The following is a 15,581-nucleotide window of genomic DNA, read 5'->3' as shown; positions in this document are numbered from 1 at the left end:
AGTACCTTCAAATTAAAACCTTGTAACATATTCTCATAAAATCTCTAGTGCCCTTTACACTGTTGACTTCAAAGATGAGTATTTTACCAGGCCTTTTATGGTTTATTTAGCAACTCAAAGGACTGTACCACTCATGGTGGCAACTTTAAAGTTAAAATACATGGAAGCACAAAGTGAACTTCATTCCTATAGTCACAAGAAAGTATTGTCCCTTACTGAAATGCAGCTCTTCTTTTTGCACATAATTTGCCAAAATGGTGAAAAAAACCCCATAATGTATATTATCTCTTTGATTTCTGTGTTTGCTGCATAGTTGCTTCACAAGTTAGTTTAAACCAGCAGACTGTGCAGTTAACGTTCACAGACCAGAAACAAAGAAGATAAACCTTTGGACAGTGGCTTAAACATACTGTTCAGGTCTCCATACCCTGAACTGGAATGTGCTAGGAATAAGAAATAAACCAAAAGAGCTTGGACACCACCAGTTTAAAATATTGCCTTCACCCTCTTTCCCTGGCGTTTCATCAGTTAAGAGTCTGCTATTCTGAATAACAAGTATTAATGATTCTTTCCCAGATGTAAATGAGTGCTCGTTAAGTGACAATCTCTGCAGACATGGCAAGTGTGTGAACATGATTGGAACATACCAGTGTTCCTGTAACTCTGGGTACCAGGCCACACCTGACAGACAAGGCTGCATAGGCAAGTATTGTATACCTTCACCTATGTATTTGTGCTTCAGCATATATTGTTTTGTCTCTCTTTTTATTTAATCTTATACTTCCCTTTTGAAACTGACCAGGGCCATCTTCTCATCTGCTATTAGGCATGTCATGAACTATCATGGACCCTTCTTTTACCTTAGATATATAAAGAAGATTTAAAAATACAGTTGCTGTACTGAACTCTGCGGAATACTTTGATAAAAACTATTCTTATTGCTACTTTAAAATCAGAGGTTTGAGCTAACAACCAGAAAATATTGCTTGATATCTTGATCAAGTGAAAACAGTCCCATGTATTCATAATTTCTCTTTTCACTTTTTCTCCTTATTGTATACATGTTTTAAACCCTTCACTATAGTAATACTGAATTATGTAGTTCTCATCACATTGGTAAGGAGAACAGAGGATTGAGACTTGCTTTATTTCTTGGGTTTGTTTATTTTGTGCAAAAATACTGATTTCGGCTACATTTCAAGCTTTAATGAAACCTAAGTTTCTGAGGGCTTTTCTTTATTTCCTTTCCACATATTGTGTTTTGCATTTTGCTTTACATCTCTAGTAATACATGTGAACAAAAGCAACAATTAAAAGTAGCCACTTGCTCCCACAAATGCAAATGCAGTTGAAAGAGAAAAAAGTTGAACAAAATATAAATGAGAGACAGTAGAGTGAGCATAAAAATACAGAATCATATCAATTATAATATGTTTCATCTCCTAAGTAAAACGGCAAGAGAAGATGACTTTTCCTTATAAAAGTAAACTTAGTACTAATAATTTTGCTTCTTCAGATATTGATGAATGTATCATAATGAATGGAGGCTGTGACACCCACTGCACTAACTCAGAAGGCAGCTATGAATGCAGCTGCAGTGACGGCTATGCTCTAATGCCAGATGTCAGGACATGTGCAGGTTGGTTTTAGTATCTTAAAAGTTCCTGCATTGTACCTTTCAGACAATATGAACATGGTGTTCTTTTAGCCAATCCATACCTGAGTGATAGAATTATTATCTGCCTCTTTTCCACCCCCCCCCAGATATTGATGAATGTGAAAACAATCAAGATATCTGTGATGGTGGGCAATGTACTAATATTCCAGGGGAATATCGCTGTCTCTGTTATGATGGATTTATGGCTTCTATGGACATGAAAACTTGTATTGGTAGGTAGCTGTATGCACCAAATTCAACGTAAGTCTAAAAATTCTGCAGCTGATGTTTTAGGATGTTCTGCTGAATCCTTGAAAGTGGGTATTGAAAATAAATTACTAAAAAAAGTAATCTGTAGATCTTTCTTGTTTATCACTGTACATGTCAGGAAAGGTAGAAAAAAATTTGAAAACTCCATAAAGATGAATCAAATCACATACTTCCAAAAATAAGAGTGATTTAATTGTAATATGATTCCTCTCAAGCAACTCTATAGAGAAGAGAGAATTTGAGTCACCCAGAATTTTCTTCTGTTTCTTATAAATGTTTTTGTTTATTCCCTCAACTACACGACGTTATCATAAGTGATTTATAAAGGAAATTAAAATGAAAGTATCTCCTCAAACTAACCTAATCTGTTTTATCTATCTTGGTGTTTATATGAAGTTCTTATCTTTTACATTTAATATAAAGTTCCATACATTACATAGTTTAAGGTGGGGTTTATCTTCATCTTTTTATATTTTGTGGGCATCTGTAAAACAAACCTTCAATTTATATGTGTGCACACTCACATAGACAAGGAACTAGTTGTAAGTAATCCTGAGCAAAGCTGTCCTGAGCTGGTTTTGTCTCCTTTATTCCATAGTTAGAGTTGAACTGAAGATTTTCTTTTCACCATCACTTTGATGTTATTCCAGATTCTTGTTTTCACATACCCCATGTTTGCACAACCAACTTGAAAGTTTAGAACTGATCTTTTCAAATTTTTTTTCTTACTAGCCACATTAGTAGCTGTAAAATCAGAATACTTCTGTTCATTTTATACACAACTGCTCTTGAATGTTCTTCTCTAGGGAAACAGTATCTGATATTAAGGTTAGAAACGTACAGTGAGAAAGTGTGAATTTCTGCCATGTATGTAATTGCTTTCCTTACTAACAGCATTATCCACTTTGTCCAAAAGCCTCTGGGTTAACTGCAGTTCCTTACAGGAGCTAACACTACTTTCAAAAAAGTACCTGGGGGTTTATTTTCAGCAGAAGTATTTTCAATATGTTGTATTTGTTTGACAGTATGTTAAATTAGATGATCTTGCTGTTTAACTGGTGTAAAATTGGAGCTATTTGAATAAAGTCAAAAAGCTGACATATGTTTAACTCATAATAAGATTATGTTTTATAACCAGATCTTTAACAATCAGCTGTGTAGCTTTCAGATGAGGTAAATTCTGGAATAATGTTAAAGGCTTGTATTATAGTTGAAAGCCTATATTCAAGATTTAGCATGCAGTATAAGAGTTTAAAACACAGTTCGAGTACATTATTCTTTAACAGACGTTTTCTTACTAATGAAAAATTTTTATCATGTATGCAACGCTCAATGAAATTGGGAAAAACAAGGCAACATCAGTAGCAAACTTACCTCTTGCTTGAGACTTCAGTCTGCATCAAGGCAGCAAGTGCTGAGAAGTCACATTGTTGAGGTGTCTGGGGAAAGAATCTGGCACAAGAGCACATCTACAGTCCTGATGTCCTGTTTCGTCTTGTGACTTTTATATGATTGTGGGAAAACTTTTCTGGTTGTGGCTTATCACTTGTTCTTTCTGCAAGTGTCTTTCCCAGCTCCACCTGCAGCCTGACTTCTTGAATGTTAACTTTATGGCGGCTTTGTGCCTTTGTTTTGCCAGAGATAGCTCTAACTTCTGGAAGCATTTCTTCTTGAAGGCTTCCTCTTAATGTCTCTGCTCTCTGCCCTCTCCCAAATTGGCTTTCAGCAACACCATTAGGACAATGGTTATTGACCTCTTCTTTCATTCCTACTTAGTCTCAGCTGTGGTAGGCATTTTGGTTTTTCTTCCTCTCTTGAAATGTCTTGAAGATTCTTTCAGCTTCTTTCATTTTGTTTCTTGTCAGCAAGGAATTCACCCCACCACACACACATACACACTTGAGATCATTAGTAAATATTATTTCCTAGCTACCCATTTTCTAATGGCATAACAGAGTGATAGATGAAGGTCTATACTAAAAAGCTGCCAGTGATCCATAGGCATTCTCCAAAACCTAAATGGAAGGCTGTGCCAGAGCTACTCATAGCCATGAGCTGCTCAGCAAAGGAATTTGAAGTTTGCTTGTGGTTCCCTGTTTGACGTGGATCATAGTTCAGGCTTTTCCAGTGAGATTTTGGGAGAAGCAGGTCAATTCTTATGTTCCGGGTGTTTCTCAGCAAGCAGAACTAGAAAGTTAAGTCTGCAGCTCCTGCAACTGAGGAGTCTTAAAGCATGGCAGCTTTCCTTTGCCTCATAGTGTGACAATTGAACATACCAGATAAATAAAGGTTGCTGTAATGAGAGTATTTAGAAGACTGACAGAATCAGCCCTGCATTAAAATGAAAAACTAAATTTTACTAAACTCATTTAATAACAACACATTTGCTAATCAGTTCTTATGCAATATTGATCGTTATCACTGCATATACAAAACTGTCATTTTTTAACAATTGCATTCTGGATTATATGCAAGTATACAATACCATAGAGCTGTTACGGGTTGTATGCATTGACTGGCTTCCGGCCCTTGGTGTTGCTTAGTCACAAAGGTCAAGGTGGTACTTGATTACTTGGGCACTTGCCTACAAGGAAAGCTGGAACTGAAGTGGGTCTGTCTTTCTTCTTTTTTCTTCTTCAGTCTTTCATGCTTGTATTTTTTTGCTATTGCCTTCCTCACAAAATCAAGGGTCCCTTCTGCTGCTTGTAGGGCTTATCTTGTTTTCTTGTCTTGCCATTCTCCTGGTGTGCCTGTAAGGTTTTCTTCCCTACCTGCAGTCACTTGCACTTATATTGTCCTGTGTCTGGCAACTTCTATGACTTTGATGTGTCCTGCATGCAGATACACCCATCTTTCTTTGTTCTTTTGGCAGTCTCCTTGATCACATCTTTATGCAAAACTGTCTGTCTGTGCTGTCACAGTATTAAATAAAACTTACATGCTATTGCTAGTTACACTGTTTCAGCATGCTTATATTGGGGTTTAAGGCAAGCTAATATTAATTACATCCCAATTAATACACTTTTAATTTATATGTGATGCAGGCCTCTGCTTTGGCTGCATTACATGACATCTTACTTCACTCAAAAGGACAGCTACAAATAACAGAAATGCTTTTTTGTCCACAGTACAGTGACTTTCTTTAAAGTGATAGTGTAGTACTGTTAGGTAATATAATTTCAAGGGACAAATGGGAATATTGACAAGGTATTTGAAAAGTTGTTGGGCCATATGACCCCCCAGCATTATGATTGAGAACAGAAACTCAGAAACTCCTCAGTTACCTGCTTGAAAGGTCCCCAATTTTAGTTTGTCCTTATACAAGTTTTGTTCTTTCATAAGTAAAAGGAAAGAATGAAAGAATGTGTTTCATAGGATTGATTGTCTTTCCTAAGTTGAATTCTATTAAAAAAACTGATTGAATTTATTATTTTTTATAATTTTGAAAAATGCTACTCAGAGGTATTGACATACTTGTACAGATCATTATTCAATTTTAAATAGTGATGAAAATGTGCAGATTGAAACTGTAGGTAATATCAGTACTGGAAAAGCAATCAATTTACTGTATAAATTCTTCTTTGGAAGAAAATTATAGCTATATTATGATCAAGAACATGTTTTTTAAAGTGCTTTAAAATGATTCTTGTAAGTAGGTGACTTCAGATTCCAATAATCAGCATTCTAAACAAATTAAAAAATGCTGTGGTGCTTGGACTACACATTCATCCTGACCTGTTTTTAGGGAATTAAAAGAATACAGAATGGAATAGCTGAAATACATTATGATGAAGATTAATAAATGCCACATTTTACTGGTGGACCGTGCTGCTGATATTTTCCCCTGAATTAAAATATTCCAAAAAGACCTGTTAAATGACAGTATTGCTCAACTAATAATGAATTTATCTGCACTCTACAGATGTGAATGAATGTGATTTGAATTCCAACATCTGTATGTTTGGGGAGTGTGAAAACACTAAAGGTTCCTTCATTTGTCACTGTCAGTTAGGATATTCAGTCAAGAAAGGAACCACTGGATGCACAGGTAAAGCAAATTTCCAGCGTATATGTCATGGTGTGCATATAGCTTGGTTGGCTTTCAGGTAAAATGAATGCATGTGTTCACACACAGGTGAGAATATAAGAGTAAGTATTTTATGTTTGTCAGCATGTATCCAGAGTTTGAAAAGGTACATTCCTTGACCAGTATCAATGTGATATGAGAGGCACCTTACATAACTGTAATTTTAAAGGCAAGGCTTTTATCAGTATAGATGGGGGGAATATCTGTATTACTAACATAGCTTGGGAGGGCACAGCTGCAGCTGTATTAATCGGTACCCATTTGTCATACATATTTAAAGTATGCACTAATCTGTCAACTAAAACTGCAGGAAATGCCCCCATCATCTAAGAGCATGACAAAAGAAAAAAAAAAAAGTAAAAGGAAAGAATGAAAGAATGTGATGATGTAAAGAGGAAAGTATATGTCACCTTTTAACCCATGCTAATGAATTTTAAAGAGTTATAGTCAGTCAGTTTCAAACTTTACGAGTTCTTGTGATAGTAAAGCAGTACCTTGTCTTCTGCAAGGTGGGTCCACTGCGTTCAGGAAGCTTAATTCATCCAAAATTATTCTTTTGCAGAAGTTGAGAGAATTTCTCCTAGAATTTGGCCTTTAGGAATTTGTTCTAGAATTACTAAAATCTTGGACTAATCATCTTTATAGCTGAAACATGCCTATGCACCCAAAGATCTCATCCCATTTTTATACATGTAAAAATAAATGGCTTTAATTTCAAACTAAAAAGCAGTTGTAGGAAAGAAAATTAATTTTGCCATGTTTGCAAACAAAGAACAAAATGAAAACACAATTGTTACTATTTTTATTAATGTATAATACAAAGTAACTTGCTTGAATTATTCTGTAGTCGTGAACATTTGTTTTTTAAAGGACTGCAAGCCTGCACAGTGGAAATAAGCAATATGTAAAAGGAAAATAATTTGTAATATTCCATTGCTTCTGCTGTAAATACTAATAGGTTGGGTTTTTGTGCTTGTAGATGTGGATGAGTGTGAAATTGGTGCTCACAACTGTGACATGCATGCCTCATGTGTCAATGTACCAGGAAGTTTTAAATGTAGCTGCAGAGAAGGATGGGTTGGAAACGGCATTAAATGTATTGGTAAGTATACAGAAAATAAATATTTTCTCTTTTTTCTTTGGGTTTTTTTTTTGCCTTTTTTTTTTTTTAACGAAAGCATGTAATGTGACTGTTTGATTACTCATTTAGAAACCAAGTATTGCTCTTCAATTTGCTGCACTCTGTGGATTGATGGGCATGCAAGATTTGTATGTTTCAGGGGTTTGGTTTTCTGAGAAAAAACCTGGTTTTATCTCAGTAGCTTTTCTGTGTAATATTTTCCTGTATTAACTGTATTTCACAAAGTTTACATAAAAATGCTAGAATGTGCAAAATAAGAATAAGTCAAAAATAAAATTGAATTTTGATTTCCTGCCAGTAAGATTATTATTTCTGTTACTTAGTACCATTTTTTTTTAATGTCCTGTAGTGTGTCTAGTTTATATGCTGTAATATAAAGCAAATAGGACTTGAGGTGTGGGAAACTTGATTCTACTTTTACTGGACTGCTAGAGTAGCATTGTGTCCCCTTGCCTTTGTTTTTTAGTTTGCTGTGTAAAAGATAGTAATATTTACCTTCTCTTCAGAACATTTTGGGTTCTATAGAAGAGGAGCCTTTAGGCTTTATTGGTGTAATATGTGAAAGAAAAAGTACCATATTGCAAGGTTTTACTGCAGATCAGATTTTAAGCCATATCTGACAAAAAGAGGAAGGCCCCCTAGTCTTTATTACTCTCATTTAATTAAAAATATGTGAGATTCTACTAAGTACAAAGTCCCATCTGAAAGACAAAACTTTTGAAAAAAATTCTGGCAGCATCCTCATAGTTTGAATAGCTCCTGGGTATAGGAGAGCACTCTGCAGGTAGGTGAGAAGGTTCTGTCAGCTAGTCAACTAGTCAGCTAGTGTGAGTCCTATGTCATGGACCCATACGGACATTCCCATCAAACATGCCCTTGAGGGGAAGGAAGTTCTCTTTTTCTTTTCTCTTCTTTTTTTTTTTCCCCCCCATCTAAGTTGGCGTCCAGGTAAATAAGGAAGCTTGCATTAACTTTCATGGGGTTACAATGTTGTCACATTCTTGTTACTTAAAAAGAGTCTCCAATATATGGCAGATTTTCACCTCACTGTATTACTTTGGTTTCATTTTTTTTTAACTCATTTTGAATTTGAGTTAACAGGATATCACAATTCAAGTTGCAGGTCAGCTGAATTCTATCTGTTGCTTGGAAACATTTTGCCCAATCCCATGCATTTTAATTTAAAAGGAAGAATTATTAAAATTAAATCACTATAGGTTAGCCCTGTGTCTTCTAATGAGAACTTTGAATATTTATGGAGACACGAATCATCTTTGCAGTTGTGCTTGTTAGCTTGACAGTTAATTGCAAGCTGAGTATACTAACTGCTCTAATGCTGGCACTCTTATGCCCCTGATGTGCAGATCTTGATGAATGCTCCAATGGGACCCACCATTGCAGCATGAACGCTCAGTGTGTGAACACCCCAGGGTCATACCGCTGTGCCTGCACGGAGGGATTCACTGGGGATGGATTTACCTGTTCCGGTAAGAAGTTTCTGTGAAAGCTGACTTGTCACTGGTTGTTTCTGTTGTATGGAAGCTGTGCAAATTAGTCCTAAGCTGAAAGTGCAAGATCATAGATGTAGACGTGTCTTTGAAGATCAGGAGTCTTTCCACCTGCTGAAATGAGTGCAGAGGCAACTGGTTGTTCTTTTGGGGTGTGTGCCAAACTGGAGCCACTGGGCCTATTTGTTGGGTGAAGTCCTTTTCTGCTGCTTTTTTCCTTGTCCTCGTCCCCTTCATGCCAATTTTTTGAATGTGCGTGTGCTGCTTGCAGAACCAGGCTGTCTAGTCAAGAGCACAAAACACCAGCACTCATGTTATCGTTCCTGTCTTGTGGGCCAGGTCTGTCTCCTGCAGGGAAGGCATTATCTGTTTTCCCCTCACTGTGTTGGTTGAACAGGATTTAATCATTAACATAAGACTTTAAAAAAAAACAAACAAATTACCATTGAAAAATATCGTCCATGATCTCTGCATTTAAATTTGTTGTTAAATACTCACTATTAAATTAGCACACAGCAAGTGATTCAAAATCAACTGACATGTAAAGTATTATATAAAGTATAAAGATTTTTGTATTAAACATTAATGGCCAAGTAATGAGTTACTGTGTTTTTATCACTTACAGAGTGGAGATGGTACAATATCTCTGCTCTTGACTTCTAACACGTCCTGTATGTGGTCAGCAGGTTTGAAGGTTTGAAGGATTGCATCCTAATGATGGTAAAATACCTAGGAACTAATATGAATGAATTAATTACTAGCTAACTGGCTACATTTAAATCAAAATTAATCTACAACTTAACAAGACAGCCTTCTGACTAGTACTGTAAGTTTTTTTATTTCAGAATGGGGATCTTCAAATGTTATTTGTTTGTCTTGCAGGTTTTGTCATTAATGAACAAGAACTTGCATCCCTGTTATCAACACGCTATGTTTCAGATCTTCTATTTTTGAAAAATAAGATGGGCTACTAGGGACTGACTAATAAAATGAAAATATATAGAATTTTTTTTTACAATCATGAGCATATCTGACAAAATTATGAGTCCATATGATGACTGCAGTAGTGAATGCCTGCCTTTTTCACTCTTTTATACCTTGTAAAAAATATATATAACTTTGGGAGCATACTAGAAGAATTGCCACTATTCTTCTAGTGCAATATATTTCAGAAGCAGCTGCTTCTGAATGAATATAGTGCATATTCATATAGAATGAATAGTGTGCAAATGGTAGTTATAATGTTCATAATCCTCAAAGGATGTTTTCTAAAATGCAGATGAAATTCACTTAAGATTCACTTAAGAAAAGTTGCATTTTGAATGTGTTTTATGTCAAAGTAGCATAGCAATATATACCAGGAGACAAAGTTTTGACTTTGTAAGCACAGTATTCAACGTATATGTCAAAGCTAATAATACTGAAACTGAAAACATTGGATTATTTTAAAAAAAAAATAAAGAAGAGTTAATAAAAAACAATGCGTAGGGAATCACGGCAAGGTAAAAGGAATAATTTTGGAAATTACATTCTGTTTCCTTTTCTGCATTCTTTCAATTTACTTCACCTTCAGCAATTTACTTCACCTTTTATATCATCAGTACTCAACAAACTGTTATTCTGAATGTCAGGATAATATTATTTGTATTTTCCTAGTGAAACATGCAGTTTCAAAGAAATTTTCTGTCTCCCACAGATGTTGATGAGTGTGCAGAAAATGTTAATCTGTGTGAAAATGGACAGTGTTTGAATGTCCCTGGTGCCTACCGTTGTGAGTGTGAGATGGGATTCACTCCTGCCTTGGATAGCAAGTCATGCCAAGGTAAGCCACTGATACTTCAAGTTCATTTTCTGAATTTGGATTGGCTGCTATAAATCAAACAGCAAGAAGTGCTGGAAGGACCTCAGCCTGGAATCAGAATATTCAACGCCTGCTTCACATGTAAATAATTTCTTCAAGCAAGTAGTATTTTGCTATGGGAATGACATTGAAAGTAGCATTCATCTTTTTATGAATTTTTGCTGGCCCTGGTCCAAATATCCCAGAGCAGAGATTTGGCTCAGTAATATTTTTTTTTTTAATTATTGGTCTTCTCTTTGTCTCTAGTGAATAGTATGTGGGAACCCCTATGTGCATCACTGTTTTATTTAGTGTGTTTATATAGAAGACACAAAGTGCATTAGGTGACCTCATTTTAAAATGAATGTTTTCAAGAAAATTGAAGTATTTCATTGCTATATTTGACAAAGTTTGTAACACTCCTAAAAAATGCATACTGGAAAATTTTTATCATCACCTTTTCACTCACAATATTGTACCAGATCATCTGAAGAATTATCTTGCCAGTCCAATTAAGCGTCTGTTCCCTGTTGTGTTCTTATGTCTTTTGTTTGTTTGTTTAATAAAAGAGAACTGTAAAGTCTTTAGCTGGTGCTCCAGAACTTCTTATTTTATATTTAATGGTGGAAGCCTTATAACATCTTAGGAAATGAAAATCCCTGATGAGACATTAAAAACAGATTCCAAAATGTAGTCTAAAATTCAGTCTGTAACAGCACATTTGAACATTCAGGTGTACATATATGAATCACAATTCAAGCTGTAGAAAAGTTGCAGCTGTTTCTGAAAGATTAGCCATGCAACTCTTTTGGTTATATCAAGTATATCAAGAACAAGTATTGTCAATCAACCTTACTGAATTTCTTAGTGCAGCTCAATTAGTTAGTCATACTATAGTCATGCCAATGTACTAATAAAAAAATCCAAATAGGTATTAGCCAAGCAATATTTTGAAAAACAATATGATTCTAGTTCTTGGGACAGCAGGTCACCAACATTTTACTTTTCAATTGGTCCACACTGATGTTCTGAAAAATAAATCAAAGAATTTTGGAATAATACTTGGTAAATTGGTATATTACTGCAATTCCAACAGAGGATCTGAAAGCATTCCATAAATTAAATATGGTGTTGGAGAACTAAGGATTGAAGTGCTGAATACTTAAAAAAAGTTACCTTCTTTTTTTAAGTTGATACATTAATTTCTCCTATGGTAAAGTGACTCCTTGGCTGATTTCTGCAATCCAGGGAGAAAATCCAAAGCCTGGATTTAGTGCAATAATTGTAATACAAATAATTAATCCAATTTCTTCATAAATCCCTTGAGATGTCAGTACATTAGCTTCTCAATGATACAGTCTTTTCCATAACTTTATAAGGCTTCATCTGAACACGAGGTTATATTTATGATCTGGTTTGGAGGTCATTCTGTGGCTGTACTCCAAGGTACTTAGAAACCTTCCTTTAATTTCCAGTTTAAATTTACTCAGAACTGTTGGATATTAGACCTTTATCTTAAATTTCATTTTCCCTTAAAAATTTATTTCTCTCTCCCCCTCAAAAGTTACCCCTTTTCATATGTTCCCATAAAGAAGCATTATATCACTTCTCAAGTTTTGGCTAAGGCAGAGAAGCCAAGTCCAAAACAGATTATTTCATTACCATAACCACTTTAATACACTTTTTTACATCCCATCCAATTTTAGTTCGTCTTGAACAGAGCACTGTATGCAGAATTTTACATGAAGATTTAGCTGTGCATCATAAACAGTATTAATGCTTCCCTGTCTCTGCTAAAAATAGCTCACTAGTACATCCTAGAGTTGCATTAGCCTTTTGCACAGCTGCTTCATTTTGGCAACTTAGAAGTCTTGCTATTAGACAGTACATGGAGGGTTTTTTCCCCTCTTACCTCACTTACCTTCAACTCAGATATCCTTTGTAGTTTATGTCTAGAACCATTACGTTGCACTGTGTGCTGTTAATATTTAACTCCTTTTCTAGCACTGTAGTTCACAAAGTCATCTAATTTTATGTCTGCGACTTTCATATTCGGCTATTTCATATTCACTTTACATAAGCACGCAGGCAGTCCTTTACAAGCATTTGGGCTCACCTTTATGTAGTTACTATATAACGTTTAACATAGGCTTGAGAAAATCATAGTTAATTCTTACTTCCTATATTCCTTTTCTCTCTATCCTTTCTCCGAGGAGATACAAATAAGTGTCAACACCTACTGCCTCTCTTTCTTCTTAGTATACCTTTTTCCCTGACAATGGTATTTCGAAAATCTTGCTTGCCATTAGTAAGAAATGTGGAAGGCTATGAGCTAGGAAATGACTGACACCTCTGTTCGGTGTTACACTTCATTCTGTTTAATGAAGTGTATTTTGAAAGGAACTTACTGGGGTTTTTTGACTGAATTTTCATTTTGAGTCCTGAGAAGTCAGTTTTGCTATTTTTACTTCACACAAGGTAAAACAGAAATAAGTAAAAAGCAGCTTACTGGAGAATGCTGCACAAACCCCTAGCTATAGTGTTCTACATGAAGCCAGAAGTGGTCACTCAGTGTTGCTGTTTTACATTTTTGAAGTTACGTGTGTCTTCATATCCTTTTAGTAGTACAATATTAATGTACAAAGATATGTAACTTTCTCTTCTTAATATATTCCTTCAGATATCGATGAATGCTCCTTCCAGAACATATGTGTATTTGGTACCTGTAATAATCTACCAGGAATGTTTCATTGTATCTGTGATGATGGCTATGAACTAGATCGAACTGGGGGAAACTGTACAGGTATATTCTTCTGTTCAGAAATATGTCAAGACGCACTTTTTTTTTAATTATACCAAGTTAATTTAAAGATGAGTTCACAAAACATGCATTCTATTCTTTTACAATGAGTGTGCATTTTTCCCCATTAAACAGGCAATGTGTAGAATTGCATGCTTTGGCATTGTTGTTAAGAATTGAACAAACAGACTGGCTTCTTAAATACACAACTGTACAAAGGTTATTCCTAAATGCTTGATGAATTATTAGTAGTGCTTTTGTTCAATTTCAGCTAAAATTCACTTGCATTTGAAATTTTCTTGCCCATTTTGTTTTAAAAAGTAAAATTGTTCTTTTCTGTCCAGTGAGCAGATTTATAAATGTGATCTTCCTATTTTAGATATTGATGAATGTGCCGATCCCATTAATTGTGTTAATGGTCTCTGTATAAATACTCCTGGAAGGTATGAGTGTAATTGCCCTCCAGACTTCCAGCTGAATCCTACTGGAGTGGGTTGTGTGGGTAAGTGAAAGCTGCCTGAAGTATTACTTTAGAAATCACAGCCAAAGTGACTGTTTTGATGCAGGTAAGGGTAGCAACAAGGAAAAACTATACTTCTACGTGCTGTATATCCTGTTACATAGCTTTCGAGAGATGAAGTTAATTCTTTTAACTGAATAATGGTGTTTATAGTTTCTTTTAAATACACCTTTATTACCTGCATTTCCATTCTCCTGACAGTCAACAATTCTCATTTAAAAAACTGAATGTTTTAATCCTAGGTGTGTCTTGGACTGATTTGTATTTTAGCTTGTCTAAAGTGGAATTAAAACTGATTGTGGTACTCATTTGGCTGGAAACAAAGTAAAAGACACATTTCACTGTAGTTGCTGTAATTCTGTCTGGCTTATACAGACTAAAAGTGAGTTTTCATTACCTTTTCCCCTTGCTACATGATACAGGACTGTCATGTGGTTAGAGTATATACTAGCAGTCTAGGGGAGTTTGGGGAAGAGGAAGTTGAGAGAGAGGCTGAGGTTCAGCCATAAGGATTTGTGTGTGATCCTGGGAAAGCCTTCTGACTTTTTATTTGGAAAACAATCTTTTTATTTTATTGCCCTGGGAAGACTCAACTTCTCCTGAATTGCTAGTTATAACTCTTATCCATTTTCTAAATCTTGATAATAGTACTACAGTGTGATGGCAAATTAATATTTTCTAAGCAAATAATTTTGAAACAATTGCAGATTTCCTTCAGAATAAATTTTACTGTTAATTTTTTCCATGTTTCTCCATATTCTGGTTATGAATATTCTCTGTTGCTTCTCTGGATGCTAGAAACAAGTCTTGCTTGAGAATTTCGTATGTGCACAGTCTTGGCCAATTTATTCTAAAACTTTAAGCTAATATTTTTAAAAATAAAGTGAATTTATGTAATCTATTTCTATTGTATTGGAAATTGGATTTTTGTCTCCCATGGACTCTTCTGACCATTCCTGCCTTAACGCTTTTCTTCTACAGGTGCAGTCTTGACTTAAACTTTTAGCTTTGCCTCATCTGAAGATTCAGTTGAAGCAATGAAATCCTGCCTTTTTGGCTCCCCTTCTGCAGCATATAACTACCACAATCCTCATTCTTTCCTGCAACCAAATGCTGTGCCTGATCAGCCCTGCAAGCCTTGAATTATGACCAAAGAATAAGTGATGTCTGAAGAAGCTTATGAGAGTGAATTATTGTACTGCTAGCTGATTTATGTTTCACTAAAAAATGGGAGTTTGAGTTGGCAGTCTACTTTGGGACCAGTTGTCCCAATGACATTTTTGGCAGAGATCCCATGTTTCCTCAAGGAAACCTGCCACAGAAGGGAGACTGCTCAAGAGTAAATTCAGCAACTCTAGAGTCCCAAGTGAGAGATCGAGCCCTCCCTCTCTGAAGAAAAAGTGTTGACTAAGAAAGTGGTAGAAAAACTACCTGACCCTTCCCTGTTTCTATTCTGAGGAAATACTACTAGGGCTGTCCCTCTCTCTGGTACAAAGACGCTCCCTTTCCTTTGTGTAAGAAGCATCTTTAGTTTCTCAGTGACTGATTGTACAGAAAAGAGACACCAAAGACTTAGTTCCCTGAGCAAACACGGGGGTTTGGTTGTGATTTGGGGTTTTTTCAAGTTCAGTTCTGAACAGTGGCAGAACTGTAATCCACTAACCTTTCTGTGGGAGGAGCTGCAAGCCTCAGCTGTAGACTTTCCATCTCTCTGCAGCCTGGTTCCATAAAGTGTAAAAAACACTGTGAACATTCAGC

At 35.6% G+C, this 15,581-nt stretch overlaps 1 protein-coding gene across 1 annotated transcript in view; it reads left to right on the top strand.

The window, feature by feature from the left end:
* Positions 1–15,581, top strand: part of FBN2 (fibrillin 2) — a 174,351-nt gene that overhangs the window by 122,747 nt on the left and 36,023 nt on the right. The window contains exons 28-36 of the mRNA XM_037373880.1: positions 577–702; positions 1,517–1,639; positions 1,765–1,890; positions 5,850–5,975; positions 6,994–7,116; positions 8,520–8,642; positions 10,360–10,485; positions 13,184–13,306; positions 13,683–13,805. Of these exons, the coding sequence (XP_037229777.1) occupies positions 577–702; positions 1,517–1,639; positions 1,765–1,890; positions 5,850–5,975; positions 6,994–7,116; positions 8,520–8,642; positions 10,360–10,485; positions 13,184–13,306; positions 13,683–13,805 (1,119 nt within the window). The remainder of the gene's footprint in view (positions 1–576; positions 703–1,516; positions 1,640–1,764; positions 1,891–5,849; positions 5,976–6,993; positions 7,117–8,519; positions 8,643–10,359; positions 10,486–13,183; positions 13,307–13,682; positions 13,806–15,581) is intronic.

The sequence above is a fragment of the Falco rusticolus genome, chromosome Z (assembly GCF_015220075.1).
Source record: "Falco rusticolus isolate bFalRus1 chromosome Z, bFalRus1.pri, whole genome shotgun sequence".
Taxonomy (NCBI): domain Eukaryota; kingdom Metazoa; phylum Chordata; class Aves; order Falconiformes; family Falconidae; genus Falco; species Falco rusticolus.
This window is presented reverse-complemented; position numbering and strand designations above follow the sequence as displayed.